The sequence below is a fragment of the Serinus canaria genome, chromosome 10, assembly GCF_022539315.1.
Source record: "Serinus canaria isolate serCan28SL12 chromosome 10, serCan2020, whole genome shotgun sequence".
Taxonomy (NCBI): Eukaryota; Metazoa; Chordata; class Aves; order Passeriformes; family Fringillidae; genus Serinus; species Serinus canaria.
The window spans coordinates 17014914-17034009 of NC_066324.1; the positions used below are offsets into that span (position 1 = coordinate 17014914).

Here is a 19096-nt window from a genome sequence, read left to right on the forward strand (position 1 = left end):
TTTTTATGTTCAGTGTCTAACAGCACTCCACGAAAATCATCTCAGAAGATTTCTCTGTGGCATTCTGAAGAAAGAGCTTGCCCTTTGATGAGGGAAAAAAAAAAAGGACTTTTTTTTTTTTAATCAGTGACTTTATTTTGTTTATACTAACACTGAGAAAGCCAGAAGATTTTGTAGCTCATTCCTGAAAGCAAAACCCATTCAAAACTCCTTCCTTGCTCTCTCCCCCATGTCTTTAACTTGCAAATCTGGAAGTGCTTTGCATGCAGTAATGAATTACAATTTGAAGCCCTCCTCTGAAGCTGATGATTGCTAATCTTGGTGCATTATAGCTAGGAAAATAGAGTTGAGATGAAGGCTAGGACCTTCTCAAGAGGTATTCATCCCCAGTGCTAAAAAACTGGAGCTGAGATACCTTGTGGTTCATTGTCAGATCCCAGCCCAGGGACCTGCCTGCAGCAGTCTGTGCATCAGCACCCCGAGATCTTCACCACAAAACTTTGTCTCTTAACCTCTGAGGTGACTGAAGGCTTTTTGTTTGTGGCAGGGGAGTAATTGCACTCCCCATCTCCTCTGAGATCACCTTCATGTGGTAGAGTTTTTAGGAGGTGCTGTGTGCCTACATGCAAAATAAAGAATCCATGTCCCTCCTCATCTTCCTCAGGTTCAGAGCATTGCAGAGCAGGAGTTAGCTCTGCTTCCTGGTGTTGATTCTGCAGAGAAATCACTTCATTTTTCCATGCTCCTCATTTGTTTTCCTCCTGTGGTGTAACAGTGGAGTAATGGGCACTGAAACACTCCAGAGATTCCCAGATGGGGAGAAAGGTGATGTGTCTGTGCTCTTGAGGAGCTGGCAGTGCTGTGGCTTCTGTGGTCATCAGCTGGGCCAGGTGCAAAGTGCACAGACTTCTCAGCTGAGACCTTGTGTTTGGAGGTTTGTTTGGTGTCTGACCCATAGAAAGACTTCCAAATGCCTGGGGCTTTCATGTGTTGAAACTTTACCCATTATTAATTACTGTGCACAGTTAAACCTCTAAATTAGCCTTTTGTATGGATGAACTGTTGCTGTTCCTGGGGGAGTTTCTTGAGGTTTCTTTGGTATGTTGCTCTTTTACTTGCTTTTGCTTTCCCACAGCTCTTCATTTTTAGATTATTTTCCTTATGTTCAATTTTCTTTGTTTAAATAACTTTTTGGGGGACTTTTGGATTTTGGCCTGTTGAATAACCAAAGAGCCTGGAGCCATATTCCTTATAAGGCTGGCTCCTGGCTTTGTACTTTGTCTTATATGTCAGGAGCAAAGTTTTGAACCATGAAAAACGTAAATATCAATAGATGGAGTGGAATTGAAGGAAACAGACTTGGAGAAGCTTTAACATTTTCTCTTCCCTTCCCTTGAGCAAAAATGAAGCAGCTTTGGAGCCCCCAGGATACCAGCAAACATTTCATTCAGAGCTTACCAAAGCTCTGTGTTTTTAGAGCTTAGGCTCTTGAAATAATGACAACTGAAATTTCTCTTCATTGCATCTCCCCTGTTTAACCAGAGTTCCCAGGGCTCATCCGAAATGCTAAACAGGCAGCACCAAGGAGTGGCTGTTGTCATGCAGGAAACAGAAATAGAAGCTTCATGTTTCTTGGGATGATCTCTTGTCAGAGAAATCACTGCAGCAGCTTCTAGGAGAAATGGGAAAACACACAGGAGCAAGACAACAACACATTGTTTGGCCAGTGGGGACTTAAATAATGTATTTAAATAGTAAATGGTATTTATTTATAAATAAAGGTGTGAAATATGGATTACATGTAAATGTTTCATGCATTTGCACTATGACTGTTACACAGGGTGTTCATGGAGTCCCCCGTAATCCTGAGGAGCTCGCAAACTTTCGGCAGAAGTCTGAGAAGGCTTCAAGGAACCAGGTTCATACCTCACCAAAGGAGCTTTTGGTAGCCAATGGGACTTCCCCCTCTCCTCTGGCAAGGAAAGACATGAGGGTGGAAGGACATAACCCTGAATCCAAGTCCAGGCTGAGAAGAACTGGTTGGACTTGCAAAGAATGTTCTCAGTGGATCCCTGATCGGGAAACCTATGTGTCCCACATGAAGAGAAATCATGGAAGGGTAAGGACTGGGGTGAAACACTTGAGCTAGGGAGCAGGGGAAGAGCACCAGCCTCCTGCATTCCAGGCCCCTTTGCAGGGCTGTCATTACAAGAACTGCAAATCTCATTTTTTGTGTGTTTCATCCAGCTCAAGCCTTGACCTACTTTTGTCAGGCTAATCCTTGTTGCTGGCAGAACATGGGCCAAGATGCTGTGTGCAGCCAGATTTCTCAGTACTTTGACATCAGGATTTCTTGTTTGATATCCTGAGTCACCCAGCCATGAATGGGAATCTGGATCATGGTGTTTGAGTCCTCGTAGCTTGATTTGGAGAGGGCTGTGTTGTCCCACTTGATGATGTCCTCACTTCAAGAGAAGAAGATGAGGGCAGGCTGAGTGCTGGATTTTCCTATCTGAATGTCACAGAAGTAGGAAATTGGACAAATATTTTATTTTGATATATATATGTATTCATTAAACAAGTCTAAGAAGATTTTAACTGGAATATACATGCAGGTTATATAAAGGGCTGTAGGAAAATTTGGGGGAGGCTGATTACAGGACAGACTTTCTTAGAGGGATGTGGATATCATAAATGGATAACAGAAAGGCCCATGTGATGCTTTTTAGCATTTTGCTCTTTTCTTGTGCTGAATTAGGAGGAGGGAGAAGGGTAAGTGGACCTGTATTTAAAACTGGGGTCCTGCTGCTTTCTGGGGCTGAAGGGACCTTCCACTGAGGGAATTAAGGGATCTTCCACTGAGGGAATTCTGCATGGGGTCCAGTGGCTCCAAATGAACCTACAGGAAAAGCATATATGTAATTCCTAATAAAAACATCAGTAAAATCAAGCCTGTGCTTTAAGTAGTCCTGGTTTTATAGGATCAGTGCTGGTATTACCCAATTGTAGGGCTGAATCTAAGTGGGATCTCTAAGTCTTAGTGATCTCCATCAGTAGAATGACATATTATTAAGGGATTTTATTGCATCTGAGAGGTAATGTCCAGGTGAAGAGGAGGGGAATTAGAATCCAACCAGTGCCTTCCATGTGCCTGCTGCTGAAAGCTGTTTCTCTCTCCCTGGCAGTCCATGAAGAGATACCCCTGTCGGCAGTGCGAGCGCTCCTTCAACGCCTCCAACAGCCTGCGCAGACACATCCGCAACAACCACGACACAGCAAAGAAGGTCTACACCTGCTGGTACGTACCCTGTGCCACTGGGCAGCAGCAGCCTAATCCTCTGAGTCTGGAAGTTGTAATTACTCATGTCTGCTGCTCCTGTCTGCAAGTTACTGAAGCAAAGTGAGAAGAAGATGTGTTAAGCACAAGAGACTTAGTGGCTAAAAAAAACCCTTGCTTTTGACTGCACAGTGAATGTCTTTTAGAAACTTGAGGGAAGGTGTGGTTTGATATCTGCAGGTGTGTCCTGGTTCAGGGCAAATTTTGGAGAGAACCCCCAGAGGGCTCCTCTAGGAAAGCAGATTCAATCGGCCCCTGCTCCCAACTGGTCTGGGTGAAAAATACCTCCTTGGAGAAAAGTGGAAAAAACCTGTTTATTAAACAATAAAACCCCTTGCTGCACCAAAAGAGATTACAAACCCAGAAAGTCCCCTTCCCAGGTTGCAGCTCAGCTCACTCAGTCTCTGATCAGTCTCTCCAGTGCTGGAAATGCCACGGCCCAGGCCTGGCCCAGTGGGTCACAGGTGGAGCTGCTGGTGCTCTGCTGGTGTTCAGTCCAGAGCAGGTTTAAACAGCTCCAAAGAAAAGGAAAAATTCACAATCCAGGCAACTTCTTTGCCTCAGCTGGCTAAAACTAACTAAAACAAAGGAGAGCTCTGCCCTGCTGTCTGTCCGTCCGCAGACAACTCAGCCCAGGAGCAGGAATGTGGAGGAGTGAGTGCAGTGTCTGAAAACAAACTGCTGCTTCTTCTCTCCCCCCTTCACTCTCTGGAACAAGTCTTAAAGGTGCAAAGCTTATTATTCAGCACAAACAGAACAGACAGCTGGGGATAAAAGCATCATATAGTCAACCCAGGACAAGGTGGTAAATGAGATTAATATTTTGCATAGTTGTGATACAGCCAATAAAATATTGGGTCAGTCTTTCATTGCTTTGTGGTTGGTGTGGTCATGCATCACTGTTGTGCCTTCTCCTTGGGTGCAGAAGGTATGTAAAATCCTAATAATGAGCCAGATCTTGTCACTGCTGTGGAATGGCAGAACTGACTGCACAGGCTGCAGGGCAATGGAGAATTAATCTTGCCGGAATTGCTTGAGAAGTCACCCCTCAAAGTTGGAAAATTGATCTGGAGACTTCAGACAAGTTATGGAAATCAGTGGTGAATGAATGAAAATCATTGCTGGTCAACATATTTTAACTGTGGATGCAATCTCAGTTGAGGACAAAGCCCAGTGCTTATGAATCTACCTTTATAACTGCTGCAGATAAAGTTTGCTGAGTGACCCTGCAAAATTCCTTCCTGTCTCATTCTGAGACATCCTTTTGAAATAGGATGAAAGCACATTTGGGTTGGAAAAGAAGTTTGCTGTGATGTAGGTTAGGGGATTTTTCTAATTTATCTAAAATTTTGGTTTAATGCAAGCATTTCTGATGTGTGTTGTCACTTCACTGCACTCAAGTTGCTAAAACCTCATCTGAAGAGTACAAGTACATTCCTCAAGTACTGTGTTTCTTTGAACTATCTAGTGAGCCACAACAGCTTTTAGTAAATTGATATAGCACAGGCATTACCAATGGGAATACATTCCTGAGATATTTTTCCATCCAGGACTTCTATGCTTTCCATTTCTTGTAACTGCTCTGACTTGGAACCTCTGGAGGAGATGAAATCTTGGCTCCTATTGTGTTTCATTCATCTTTAAGTTTGTGGGTGATGGTCTTGGGTGTTACACTCACCTGATCTGTGTAAATTTGGTTTTTTTTTGGATCATTTGGTTTTAAAGTGGAATGTTTCAGGATCAAAATGAGCCTAAGATGTTACTGGGAAGGATTTTTGTGGAAATTCCTGACAGCCTAGGATATGCCTGCCTGCTGTACATTACCTTGTTACTTTTCAGAACAACGCACAGCTGTGGTTCCACTGGTTTACCCAAGGGACAGTGATCATGCCAGCAGAGAAAACACAGTTAGCAATCCAGGGGAATTGTGGCTGCATTTAGTTCTGCAGCTTGTGGTTGCTCCTTCTCAAAATCTGTTGATGAAGTCTTAATTGGACAGTTGTGCTCTCTTCAATCATTGTAGGGCAGGCTCACTGAAACCAGAGCACTCTGCAGATGAAACCTCTTCCTTGAAATACTCTCCCAGCATCTCCAAGAGCTGCTCTTTGTTTGGACCTGAGGTCTCTTGTCCTGTCTTCCATTTGATCCCTTCACTGCTCTAAAAATCTTACCCGCCAGTCTCTGCATTCCTCCTTTACAGCACTGTGTAAGGCATCACATGTCCACTGCTCCTCCTTTCTTCTGGTTCTGGTGTCTCTTTTCCTTCTTCCTGTTTGGCATTTTGTATCTCTCTCACCTGTTACTATTCAGGGGTTTTGATGCCTTAACTTCATGTCACCCTCCTCTCCTGGGTTTCCATGTGAAACATGAATAAAATCTGTCATGGGTCTGATTATTGATAATTTTTGTGACTCCAGCATGCTTTCTTGTAGGTGACCTTCCTCTAGCTTCCAACGTTCTCAGCTGTGATTTCCCATTTCTCCCCCTGCCTTGCTTAGGTCTCTGGTTTTGGATAAATTTGTAGGGAGCAACCAGTGATGGAGGACTTACTTGAACACCCTCCTGCCCTGGAGTAATTCAGGTTAGGCAAGCATCTTTCCCTGCTCAAATGAGAAGAACTCTAAATTAGGGCAAATTGCAAAATATTGTGATGTATTGTGTATTTTCTTTCATAATTCACTTGGTTATTATCTTACTCTTCTTTTCCAAGTCTTAAGTACAAAGTGTCTGAAACACTTGATTTTCAACATGTTTATTTTTGATAAATACCACTTAATAACCTCTCAGCTTTCCTCCCCGAAGAAGAAAAATTCCATCATCATTAAATATTGATTTAGCCTCTGAGCAATTCTATTAATACCCAGAAGTATTCAATGAGCATGTCTGCATTTTCACAACATTTAATTTCCTTCTAGTTACTGGAAGATCAGTAGGAATCTTCTTCTGTCCTTTTAGAAGATGTCTTTGTTACCCAGAGACATTTCACTCCTCTCTGTTGCCTCAATCCTCTGTCTCAGATGCAGTTAGGGCACTTCAGGGGGCTCTGGTGTCACTTGTCCTTGCTCAGGTCTGTGTGTCATGGACCTTCACCATGTTGTGCTGGCAGGCACAGCACAGGTACTCAGTTTTGGCTTTCCCAATCCCCTAACACAGCCCTCTGTGCACTTCAGGGGGATGGTTTGTGTCTGCAAGGCCTGGCACTTACTCCAGGTGATCTCAGTGATCCAGGAGCCAAGGTGCAGACAGCACATCCCCTTCACAGCTCCTTTTTGAGATGTCAGCCAGCTCTGGAGCAGCTCTGCCAGGTTTGAACATGGGTTACATGTAAGTAACCCATGTTACATGTTCAGGAGTGTTTCTGCCTAGATTGTTGGTATAAAAGTTGGAATTTCAGCAGTTTGGTAAGAATTTTAACTGTGTTGTGGGGGTACAGTCTGGTGGATGTAGTGCTGGTTCTCCCTGGTGCTTGGGAGTGCTGGGTGCAGGGCTGGGTTGTGTCACACGAGTCACCAGCTCCCTCTGTGTAGTTCTCTCATCTCAGAGTCCATTTTTGTTCTCCCATGTGTTTTCCATCCTGATAATTTATCCTCTTTGGCACCTGTCACAGGGTGCCTGACCCCTACTAGTCCCTACACTTACTTAGCACTGTAAAGAAGACATGTCCTACTCCCATTCATGAGCACTGTGGCAAACTCCAAACTGTGCTAGATTTCTCTCAGGGTAATGTTGTATTATGAAAACGATGCTTTGCTGTGTGTTTTGGTAATCTGATGGTACATTACTCACCAGAGTCTGTCTCCAATTATACCTCTTGGTTTGGCACAATACAAAGAGCATATCCTCTAATAAATTGTCTTTTTTTTTATTTCCAAGGTACTGCACAGATGAAAATCAGACATTTCCTCAGCCATTCATGCTGGAGAACCACATCAGCCTCATGCACGGCATCAAGAACCCAGACTTATCCCAGATGGCCAAAGTGAAAGCTCCAGAGAGAGACAGAGCAGAAGTAACTGATCCCTATTTTCATGGAAAATTAAATGTACAATTAAATGTTCTTGGCGAGTAGCTGTTCATTCGGGGTGTTACGTCGAGCTGTGGCCTTGTGCCACTCAAACCCTCCCACCCATAGGGCAGATCTCCTTCCCTCACTCAATTCCATCCAGCCTGGTTCCCTCTGGCAGGTCAGGGTCAGCAGTGTCAGTGCAGCTGAGCTGCATCAGCTCCAGGACAACATGCATTTCATCTTGCATTTCTCAAGATTTTCTCTGGCATTTATTCAGTCTATTTTGTAATTTAAGTCTGTTATTACCCTTGTTTTCCCCTGGTACTCTGTTCACGAGGATGGCACATTTTTCTTTTCTCTCCCTTCTTTTTTCTGCTACTTATAAAAGATTTATTTTCTATTAAAATGCTTGCTAGATCCATTACCTATGAAAACTGAATTTTTCTTAAGTAGGAGTGTGTAATTTTGTCTAGCAGCTGTAACTGTTCTACTGATTTTTGTTTTGGAGTGGAGGGTTGGCTGCTTGGGCTTCTTTGCTCCATTTATTTTAAAAATACACATTTTGCATATCAGTGCAGGGACATATATAAGCAAGTCATCCTCACGGGAGAAGAAGCTGCAAGATTTTAAGACAGAGGGGATGAGTTGCTGAGAGATGCCACTAGGACAAAATCTGAGTGGAGGGGAGAATGTTCAGAGTTTAGTCTGAGAAGCGTTGTCTGGGCTAACAACCAGCCCTGTGTCCCTCAGCTGTCCCTCTTCTGTGGGCTCCTCCTTTCCATACCAAGTCTAAGTAGTTCCCACACCAAACCAAATTTTTACCCAGAGATGTCATGGCTGCCCCATCCCTGGCAGTGTCCAAGGCCAGGCTGGACAGGGCTTGGAGCACCCTGGGATAGTGGAAGGTGTCCCTGCCCATGGCAGGGGGTGGAACACTGGATGAGCTTTAAAGTCCCTTCCAACCCAAACCATTTCACGATTCCTTGATTCTAAACTATATCCCAATCATGTTTCTGCCCAGCCAGCCTCTCCCAGTGTTCCCATCTCACATCACAGGACAGCAGCTGAAATCCTGTGCACCGGGTGAGGTGTTTGGGTGTGGGGAGGGAAGGGAATGCTCCAGCAATCCCTCAGCATGACTTCACCCTCAGGCATCCTCAGACTCGCTTGTGGATTTTAGCACTTTACTCTCCCGTGGTTTGAAATGATAAAGTAACTTTTTAATCTTATTTTTTTAAGGCAAAATCTCCAAAGAGGATGGCACAGGATGAGCTGGGTGAGGCAGAGAGCGCTGCGGGTTTGGACGCGCCGCCAGCCAAAAAACTGAAAGCGCCTTGGAAATGCGCAAAGTGCGGCTTTGCCACGGACGTCCGGACTGAGTTCCAGGAACACATCCCTCGGCACAAGAGCGACAGCTCCACCTTCCAGTGCTTGTTCTGCGGCCTCTGCTACACCTCCCACATCTCTCTGAACAGACACCTCTTCATCGTTCATAAAGTCAAAGATGAGGAGGAGGAGGAGGAGGAGGAGGAGGAGGAGGAGGAGGAGGGAGATGAAAGGCAGAAGTTACAAATAGAGATGGGTAAGAATGGACACGAGGACTACAATGGCGAGTTGAACACTACGGTGGAAGAGGAGAACAAATACAAAGAGTGCAAAAGGGACTCAGCTCTTTGTGAGCACAGTCAGACATGTGGAGCAGAAGGCCCCAACAGCACCTCACAGAACAATCATTCAAAGTCTCTTAAGACTTAAAAGCAAAAAAAAAAAAAAAAAAAAAAAAGCCCTTTTGGTTGATTGGGGGTTTTTTGTTGGGGGGTTTCTACTCAAAATACAGGGTGGAGATGGGGCAAATCTTTGAAATATTCTGTTGATTTCTTGGGATGGACGTTGCAACTTCTGTTTGTAAGGGAAATTTAAAACAGAAAAAAACAAAACCAACCCTGCCATTGCATCCTAAGCACTAACTCTCTGCCAGCCCAGAGAGGCAAAAAGGGAAAGCAGGGCCAGAACCCTCAGTGGGGTATGGCCAGCTCCTGAGGATCCAGGAGCACTTTGCAGCTGCAGTTTCCTTCAGACGAGCTCTCCTCCTTTGAGTGTGCACCGCCTCAGCCTCTGCCCAGAGCCCCAGCCTCACCTTCCCAATCTCCCTTTCTTTCTCCTTCTATTTATGGCTTCTTTTTTCTCTGCCCATCCTGCCTTTGTGTTACTCATGTTAACTCATAACGCTGGCTCAGCCAAACGCGCTTGTCAGGACCGTGTTGGCCGATCCGGGATCCGCGTTACACGGGGTGGGTTCGAGCTGTAAGTTGTGCTGGTTATTCTTTAGTTATGCCCAAATAACAACATCCTTTTCCAAAACACAGTTTAATGACATGTCTTGGACCTGAATCATCCTTGAAAGAGGATTTTGTGGCCCCAGTCCTCCTTGGGGAGTAGGGTGTTGAGGAGGGCCGTGCTGGCCGTGTGTCTGTGGAAGCCATCCTGGGGTGGGCATTGCCAGCCCGGTGCTCAGTGGCTCATCCCAGTGGGGGGCTCAAACTGGCACCATCACCAGAAGGGGATAAATCCCGCATCAGTGGGGTCAGCTGGAGTGACACTATTCCAGAGCTCCCAATGTGTCAGTGCCAGGGCTCCCTGACAGCTCATTGAGGGGAGGAGAGGAGCAGAGCTCGGCTCCAGAAGTGTTGGAACAGCAGGAGCCACCATCCTGCAGCCGTCAGTAGCTCCATAGCTCCTCTCCTGCTGTGGCTCGGCACTCCCATCCTTTAGGAGATGTTTCTTTCCATGTAGTCACATTGACTCTTTCCTCCCTCATTCCTTGTCACACCCATGCTTTGTGTAATACAATTACCTTCTATACCATTATTTTTTTTTCATTCTGTTGAGCCAGAACTCCGCTTGTTATTGTTTACTCTGACAATGTTTAAATAATTTAAGAACTATTTATCTCCTTGCTTGGGCTCCTCACCATGTGGTCTCGTGATGCTTGGATACGGAGCTGTCTGGGTGCTGAGTGGTGTTTGGGTGGGTGATAAAGGCTGGATGTGGGCTGGTGGTTGGGTGTGGGGTGTCTGTAGGATGGGGGGTGATGGGGAGGGCTCTCATAGGAGGTGTGGGTTGGATGAGATGTTGGTTGAATGGGGTGTGGAGTGTAAGAGTGTCGGGTGTTGGCTGGATGTGGGTTTGGTTGGCTGTGTGTTCCCTGGATGGGAGTGACTGGAAGAGGCACGGATGGAATTGGGCATGGGTTGGACAGCTTTGGACTGAGCGGGGCGTCGCTGGACGCGGTGTTGGCTGGGTGCGTGTTGTGTTGGCTGCGGGTGTTGATCTGGCTGCGGGTGCCGGGTGCGCGGGGCCCTCTGGGCTGCGGGCGAGGCCCGGCCCCGTTCCCGCCCCGGTGTCCCGGGCCCGCGCGGCGGAAGCGGCGGTGACGTGACCCGCAGGCGGAAGCGGAAGCGGGGCCGTGCGGGCGCGGCGGCGGCGGTGGCGGCGGCGATGCTGTCGCTGGACTTTCTGGACGATGTGCGGCGCATGAACAAGCGGCAGGTGCCGGAGGAGCCGGGGGCAGGGGGGGATCCCCGGGCGGGCGGGCGGGGCCGGTCCGCCTGGCCGTGCGCGGGCGGCGGGGCCTGACCCAACCCCTTGCTCCCCAGCTGTACTACCAGGTGCTGAACTTCGGCATGATCGTGTCCTCCGCCCTCATGATCTGGAAGGGGCTCATGGTGGTGACGGGCAGCGAGAGTCCCATCGTGGTGGTGCTGAGGTCAGTGCCGGCAGGCGGGGGCTTAAACTCCCAGCGGGTTTAACCGGGCCCCCCACGGCCGGGGGATCCCCTCAGGGACGGCTCAGCCACAGCCCCAGCCGGAGCTCCTTGGGAATCCAGGCTCAGGAGTAGCGAGGGAAGAGGGAGCGGGTAGGAAGAGCATCTCTGCCAGCCGGCTGGTAAGAGAGAGGGAGAGGGACTTTATACCAGGGCAGGGAGCGACGGGACAGCGGGGTGTGACAGTGACAGCCCTGCCAGAGGGCAGGGTTACAGGCGTCAGTGTGAATAAATCCTTCCCTGGGAGAGCAGCAGGCCCTGGCACAAAGAGAAGCTGTGGCTGCCCCATCCCTGCAAGTGTCCCAGGCCAGGTTGGACAGGGCTTGGAGCACCCTGGGATACTGGAAGGTGTCCCTGCCCATGGCAGGGGTGGAACAGGGTGATCTTTAAGGTCCCTTCCAACCCATCTGCGATGGTTCAGTGACTGTCCATTACAGAGGTGGTCCTGAGCTTTACATTTGTCACTCTGTCACTGTAAGTTGTGGGTGTCACATGCTGTCCTTACAGCAGCGCCCTGCAGTGGGTACCACCAGTGTTATCCCACCTTCCTGCTGCCTGGGACAAATTCCCTGGGCTGCCATTGGGTGCTGGCACAGATGTTGCACCTGCCCTGTGCATGGATGTTGCACCTGCCCTGTGGCCACACTGCCCTTTTCTTTGTGTTCCTGGGTCAGTGTTCATGATGTAGAAATGCTGCAATGCCATGACCAAGTGCTGCTTACCAAAACCCCCTCGTGATGAGGTACAGGGCAGCTGTTTCCCACTGCTTCTCTCAGTGAGTAAGACAGGGGTGGTGAGGTCACGTCCCCCCTCCAGTGATTGATCTGCTGTTTTCAGCTGCATCTGCTGTGCTCTGGGAAGATAAAACACAAATGCACGCGGTACTTGAAGTTCATTGTTCTGTTTTGCATTATTTATGTGGAATTAGGAAGGATAAGTAGTTGGTAACAATTGCCATTTACAAGACAGAAGAAAAATAACTTGAGTCGTGGTGCCTGAAATGAGATAATTAAACAGAGCAATGAATCATTGTAACAAATTTTTGGCAAGTCCCTTTGTCTGTTTCAGATGGGAAGGCTTTCAGTGCTTTGTTTCTGAGGATAATCTGTCTATCTCTAAAAAATAAATTAAATTTAAAAAAGCTTCCCATCATTACGAAGCTGCCAGCATTGCCCTGCCAATGGGTGAGCTCAGAAATCAAAAGACAGTGTTCATCATCAGCTCTTTGCTTATTTAAAAAGCTTTTCCCTTTGGATGTGCTTGTAACACCAGGTACTGGCAGTGCTCTTTTCCCAGCAAATCCAAACTGCTGGCAGTATGATGACTGAAAACCTGATTGCTGTAGAGGTTACACAGCTGCCCAGTCTCCAGGGTGGTTTTCTCAGAAGCACTTCATGAGGGTTTCAGCCTGGTCTCAAACACTTCCAGGAATGGGTTATCCACAGCTTCTCTTTCTCAGGAGGTTCTTGTGAGATTTTTCTTAAAGGACCATGAAAACCTGGTACTGAGTGTTTAAATGTTGTTCAGTTGTTCCTCTCCTCTTTTTCAGTGGGAGTATGGAGCCTGCTTTCCACAGAGGAGATCTCCTGTTCCTCACGAACCGAATTGAGGATCCCATCAGAGTGGGAGAAATTGTCGTCTTCAGGATAGAAGGAAGGGAAATTCCTATAGTCCATCGTGTCCTGAAAATCCATGAGAAGTATGTTAAGAGTCTGGGGGTTCTGCTGCTGCTGTTTCCCTGGCTGGTGTTCTTCATCTGCTTGGGTAAACAAGTTGGGGGGTGTCAGTCATGGAAATCCAGGTGCTCTAGGAAGTGACACTGGAGTTTCACACAGACAAAATCTGTCCTGCTTTGTTTGCTTGTAAAGATCATCCAGTACAAGGCACAAGCTGTGCCAGAGCCCTGGACAATCCAAACTGTAAAATCATGGAATTGTTAAGGTTGGAAGGGACCTTAAAGCCACTCTCATTCCACCCTGTGCCGTGGGCAGGGACACCTTCCACTATCCCAGATTGCTCAAACCCCATCTAGCCTGGCCTTGGACACTTCCAGGGATACCGGGGCAGCCACAGCTGCTCTGGGCAACCTGTGCCAGGGCCTGCCTACCCTCACAGGGAGGAATTTAATTATTTTATCCCATCTAACCCTGGCAGTGGGAAGCCATTGCCCCTGTTACTTCAGGGCCCTTGTTTGCAGTCCCTGTCCATCTCTCTTGGAGCCCCTTTAGGCACTGGAAGTGACACCACTGCCTGTCTCCTGTGCCATCCTCTCTGTCCCCAGCTGCCGTGCTGTCTGCTGTAGCATGGCTGTGTTTGTGTGTGAAGTGAGTCTTGTTTGTGGGGCACAGCTGTGGCAGAAGGTGTTTTGTGTGTAGTGTTATTTTAGATCTTCTCTCTGTGGTTCTGGTCTTGGCTGTCATGCAGACTCAGGGCCTTCTGTCTCTCTAGAAGGTTGTGTTGTTGTCCTCAGAGTCCTTGTGTGCTGTTCACTCTCAGCACTGGGGAGGTTGTGTGTCTGAAGGAATGGAGCAGGCATTGGTTTCATGGCTGATCAGGGCTTAGTTTTCCAAACAAGGCTTCCACTGCAGTCCTGAGCTTTCCTGTTTTGCTGGATGGAACTGTGGCCTCTCCAAGCCAGTCTGAGGGGATATGAGCCAACCCTGTGAGTGAAAACTGAATCTAGAACTGAATCTCTGATTCTTCAAGGCATCCCTGGGAGGCAGCAGCTGGTTGGGGTCCAGCATCTGTTTCTGCTGAGTGAATGTTTTCTGGTGGGAGCTGGAGCTGAGCCAGGAGGCATCTGAGGATTCCTCTAGTCAAGACATCAGTGGGATGGAGAGGGTCCCTTTCCAAAGCTGTTGGAATATCCAGACCAGTTGTCTGCTCCAGCTGAAGGATGACCAGCCTTGTGCATGTAAATACACAGCTGGAATCCTGGCTCTGAGGCAATGAAACAATGCCTCTCCTAGTAGGCAAAGCACATTCTTTGCTGTTGAGATTTATTCTGTACCCAGAACTTTGAACAGTGTCAGTTTGCAAAGTGCTGTTCTTTGGTACCACTGATTTAAAAATAACTTCAGTTTATGGGCTGAGTTTGACATCTGGTGTTGCATGAGCATTTTTTGTGGAACTCTTTCAAGTGAAACGCAGTTTTCCTCCTCCCCTGTTCTGTGCAGCATTTTCTCTCCAGATGTTGCCCACCCTTCTTTTTTTTGTGGCTCTATCTCAAGATATCAGGGTATCCACCACTATTTTTTGTTAAAATATAACAGGGCCATAGTGCCAATCCTGGGAGGGTGAAACCATTTTACAGTATTTTAGGTTTCATTTAACTGAAACAACCAAACACAAACCTAATCTTTTTATTAGGGGAGATAAACTGAAAAACCCATATTGCAACCCAAAGCTGGGAGCAGTTGCTTCTTTCACTACTTAAAGAATAATTTTGTATTGCCAGTTTGGAAGGGAAAAGTCTCTGCAGAAGCTGACAGGAGTGTCAGAATATTTGCAGGAAGACAGAAAGTGTTCTCTATGATTTTGGGGCAACTCAGGCTGCAGTTCACATCAATATTGTGTCAGTGAGAAAATGTCTGTTATTTGCTGGCCTTTTCTTCTTGTTTCAGCCCAAAATTGAATTCATTCTTTATTACTAACACAGAGTCTGCATTCCAAATTTACTTAGTGGTTTTGGAGCAGGGTCACTCACCTCAGAGAGCAGAGAAGTGCACCATGGGCTTCTCATGCTGCATTGTGGCAGAGCCTTGACTCTGCTCAATAAGGTGCTCCACTCCCACACCATCACTCTTCAGAGCTAAACTGCATTGTCTGCACCTCTGGGGATCTTTATCTTTTCCCAGACAGTGCTTGTTGTTCCCACACAACAAGCCAGATGTGCTTTGGAGAAAGAGCTGTGGGTTTTTTTCCCTTTTTCCTTTCCAAACTTCTCCTGTCAAGGAGCCTGTTGGTGTTCATGTATGATGAAGACAGCCTGAGCTCCAAAGAACTGCCTGCTTTCCTGTTTGCATTCCAGCTGTCATTTCTGTGAGAGCTGAGATTCAAGCACTGAGGATGCTCCTGCTCAGCACCTGCCTGCAGGTGCCACAGGAAGGTGACAGTGGCAAATCCCTGAGTAGTGCCATGGTCTCCTGTCCAGCATCTGAACAGGAATGGCTGGGAAAGAATCTATCAGCCTTTTTCCTGGTCAAAGCAAGGATTCATCTGCTCCTCAGTCCTGATTCTGGCAAGCTAATTCATCTCAGGATTAATTAAAGACTAGAGAGAGCAGGTAGTGATAATTTCCCTGCTTTCTGCAGGTTACAGTTTCAAGCACAGAGTCCTGGTTCTTTATGAACAGCCTAATTTCCTCTTTTACGTGGAGTATCAGGTCAGTTTTTTAGCCAATATAATTTTTTGCCAACCAAAATACCTTTGCAGAGAGATGTGGCTTAGTTTGCACTGTGACTATTTCTGCATAGCACCTTCTCTGCCTGGTTTTAACTCATTACTTCTGAGCTCCTTTTGGTACCTTCTGGCTCTTGCATTGGAAGAGAAAAGCTATTTGATTGTTGCTGTCCTTTGTGGTGGGCTATGTCCTATCTCCCATCAGTTCTGTCTTTTCCAGGCTGGAGAGTCCTGGTCTGTAGTTTCCTGTGTGGAAGTGGTTCCAGACCTTGTGAATAATTTCTCAGCCTTTGCCAGTTCTTCTCTCTGTTGCAGAAAAGGATCTGGAGGGCTCAGCAGTGCCCAGAGCATTCCAGATGTAGGCACATTGTGAGTTCATGCAGTGTCATTGTGGTGTTATTTGGGGTTTTTTGTCCCCCTTTCCTAATCAGTTCTGAGTCTCAGTTTGCTTCTGCCCACTGCTGAGTAGAGCTGTGTGCTTCAATCCCAACCTCTCCTTTTGAGTGGTAGTAGGGAGACCAGAATCCAACATTTGAGTGAAGCAAGAGAAGCATCAACACAAGGTGGGTTAAAAGCCAAGAGGCAGTAGCTGCACCTGCACTAGAAACTTCTGAAACTCTGCTGGAGAGCTTTGCTGGGGCCAGAATTCATTCTTCCCATGGCAGTTCTTTCCAAACCATCTGCTTTCTGCTGCATTTGACAGTTTCCCTCTTTTATCCTCCTCAAATTGTAGGACCTGGGTGCTTCTAGTGCCCTTGTGTTGGTCTCTCCATGCTTGTTGTAGAACAGATTTTAACAACTTTCTGTCCTGCCTTACCTGGCTGTCTTGCCTTTGCCAGGCAAAATGGAGACATCAAATTTCTGACAAAGGGAGACAACAATGCTGTGGATGACAGAGGGCTCTACAAGCAGGGGCAGCACTGGCTGGAGAAGAAGGATGTAGTAGGACGAGCAAGAGGGTAAGTGAACTTGAAAATGATGGAGCTTTTCAGAGTGCTGTCCCCAGAAACCATCTGGTCAATCCCCCCTTGCTGTGTTTTGGAACCTGCCTGGGAGTGTGGAGAGTTCAGTTCTTAGTTTGGCTTAGTAAAGCAAAGGCATTGAGCTGTGTCCTGAGGTGTTGGTGCTGAATGGACATAGATGGAAGGGTAGGTTGGGCTCAGGCTTGATGGGAATTGTCGTCAGATTTGTCCTGGAAGGCTCAGTGTTTGCAGGCAAATGAAATCTGAGCCAGGCATAGGCTGAAACACCCTCTGGGCTGGTTGTCACTCAGACCCACTGCCACTGGGAGGAAGAAGTCACCAGCCCATTGACTGCAGCCCTCAGGATGCTTAAATGACTGTCCCTCTGCACCCTGGAATAGTGTTTGTTTTAAGAAAACCTTTCTTCTTGTAGATTTGTGCCCTACATTGGAATAGTGACTATCTTAATGAACGATTATCCAAAATTTAAGGTAAGAGCTCTTCTATTTGCTGCCTGCTTTTCCCACCCCAGCTATAATTCCTTCACGAGAACACAGGCAGAACCCTGTGCCCTGCATGTTTGCTGCTGTAGATGTCAGTGTGCACTCCTGTGTCTCCTCTGCTCTCTCTTCCAGTATGCAGTCCTCTTTTTACTGGGTTTATTTGTGCTGGTCCATCGAGAGTAGTCCCTTGCACTGAACTACCAGATGAAGGTGCCATGGAATTTTCTAGATGAACCTTTAAAGTAGCTGATGGTCCAGTGTACCAGGAGAAAGAAGAAAGCATGCATTTCAAAGCTTCGTGCCAGTTTGGGTTTGTTTTGGTTTTTACTGCTCAAGGGCGAATGTTTGTCACAGTATTTCCAATGGTTTGTCACATTTTAGCCTTTTTAGTGAATTTTTATATTAAAAATTTGAGCCAAAGTGTTTAGTGCTTGTACTTTGAAGCTGAGCTTCCTCTCCAAGTGCCTCTGGGATCGTGTCCTCAGTCTGTGCCTGGCCGGGCCAGGTGCCCCCTCCCTTGTGCTCACTGAACTGTCCACTGGTGAGTTGTGGCCATGACAGTTTTTTTCCAATTCAGAACTGGAATAAAGATTTTGCCTCTTGCCACGTTTTTTGTTATTGCCCTGATGAGAGCAGCCTCCTTTGCCCAGATTCTGGGGGATACCTGGGCTTTGCTGTTACACACTCACTCCCAGAGCCACCATCTAACTTGTTCTCTCTCCACAGAGCAGTAGCAGCTGCTCCTCTCACCTCTTTTTGGGGAATAATCTGTCCTGAGCTGTGGATCATTCAATGCTTCTGTAAATCACACTGAAATAATCTGCCTAAGCACTGCAGAGTGTTTGGGGTAGAAGATGGCACAGGATTACTTTGTGCATTGTGGCACTGGGTAACAGAAGGATTGAGATGGGAAATACCCACAGCTCTTTGACAGGGATGATTTAGCAGGATGCAATAATAAAAATTGCTTCGTTTTGGAAAAGGGTTTCAGGTGTCCTGTGAGTTGGCCACGTCTCACAGCTCACCTGAAAGCTACAGACTGCCCTGGGGTCTGAAATAAAAAACCCACTGGGGTCTGAAATAATAAACCCACTTGTCACCACTGCTTTTTTCTGAGCTTCTCATTCAGGCTTGTGATCCTGCTGGTGGAGGTGTTGTCAGAAAGAGCCCAGGGAGGAGGTGCAAGGCAGTGATGCTGCAGTTTATCAGCTCTTCTCCATGACTGCTCCAGGATTCCAGAGCAACAGGAATCACTGCAGATGGTCTCTGCAGCAGCACACACAGCTTGTATAAAGCAAAAGCAGTCAGGACAAAACCCAGTGGGGTGTTCATGGCTGTTTGCAGTTTCTTGCACATGTCTCTCATTGGGTTTGTCAGGACTCTCCCCTCTCTGGAGGTGAGTTGTGCCATTTTGCTGGTTTTGATGTTACCAGGTGCTTTGTTCCATATGTAGGATGAAGCAAACATCACCTGTAGGGCGCTGCAAAGAGTCTACAAACAGGTCCAGCCCCCAGCACTGAGCCTTGAGCCTGTAGCTCTGAGCAATCAAAACTTCCTAATAAAAATGGTAATAAAATCTGTATCTCTTGCCCCCAGTGTTTGAGCCCTTGAGAGGAAAATGTGAATAAAGCTTCTCTTTAATTCTTGAGTGAAGGGTGGGATGTTCTGTCAGAAGTCAAACCCAGGTAGCAGTGAGAGAGCAGAGAATCTCTGAGAGCTGCTCTCACTACAGAGCACCTTCCTGAGGCATTCCTGCCTTTGCAGCTCATGTGGAGCCTGAGTCTGACCCTGCTTTGCCCTGAGCCTGAACAGCTTTTGTGCATAAATGAGTTTTGCACACAAAGGGCTGAGTTGAGCTTGTCTGAAAGCTGCTAACCAACACCTCCCCATAAACACTTGCTGGGAGTGCTGCTGCTGCTGCTCTCCAAGTCCTCTCCCTTTCAGACCTTCTCCAAAATTCTGTGTGTGAAAGGAGTTTATTCCTGTCATTGACCTAATTTAACAAAAAAGAAAAACAACCCCAAAAAACCCCAAAAGGCTGAAACACAAAGCAAGGAGCAAGGT

At 47.0% G+C, this 19096-nt stretch overlaps 2 protein-coding genes across 4 annotated transcripts in view; both read left to right on the forward strand.

The window, feature by feature from the left end:
* The window catches only part of ZNF592 (zinc finger protein 592), a 38305-nt gene extending 28005 nt beyond the window's left edge, over positions 1–10300 (forward strand). For 2 of the 3 annotated variants that reach the window (XM_030228577.2, XM_030228576.2), the window contains exons 6-9: positions 1841–2119; positions 3186–3298; positions 7211–7379; positions 8583–10300. In XM_030228577.2, the coding sequence (XP_030084437.2) occupies positions 1841–2119; positions 3186–3298; positions 7211–7379; positions 8583–9098 (1077 nt within the window). In that variant the 3' untranslated portion in view covers positions 9099–10300. The remainder of the gene's footprint in view (positions 1–1840; positions 2120–3185; positions 3299–7210; positions 7380–8582) is intronic. The other variant, XM_050978461.1, reaches the window with a different exon arrangement.
* A 475-nt stretch (positions 10301–10775) lies between these two features.
* Positions 10776–17638, forward strand: SEC11A (SEC11 homolog A, signal peptidase complex subunit). The gene is made up of 6 exons (XM_009089824.4): positions 10776–10892; positions 11000–11109; positions 12716–12865; positions 16407–16526; positions 16963–17020; positions 17165–17638. Exons 1-6 carry the CDS (start codon positions 10842–10844, stop codon positions 17213–17215), a joined length of 540 nt encoding a protein of 179 aa, XP_009088072.1. The 5' UTR covers positions 10776–10841; the 3' UTR covers positions 17216–17638.
* Positions 17639–19096: the final 1458 nt, after the last annotated feature.

Excerpts from the sequence above, each read along its gene's own strand:
- SEC11A (XM_009089824.4), top strand. The coding sequence starts at position 10,842 with ATGCTGTCGCTGGACTTTCTGGACGATGTGCGGCGCATGAACAAGCGG. Across the intron at positions 16,527-16,962 it reads GTAGTAGGACGAGCAAGAGG|ATTTGTGCCCTACATTGGAA; the intron begins GTAAGTGAACTT and ends TTCTTCTTGTAG. Across the intron at positions 17,021-17,164 it reads ACGATTATCCAAAATTTAAG|TATGCAGTCCTCTTTTTACT; the intron begins GTAAGAGCTCTT and ends TCTCTCTTCCAG.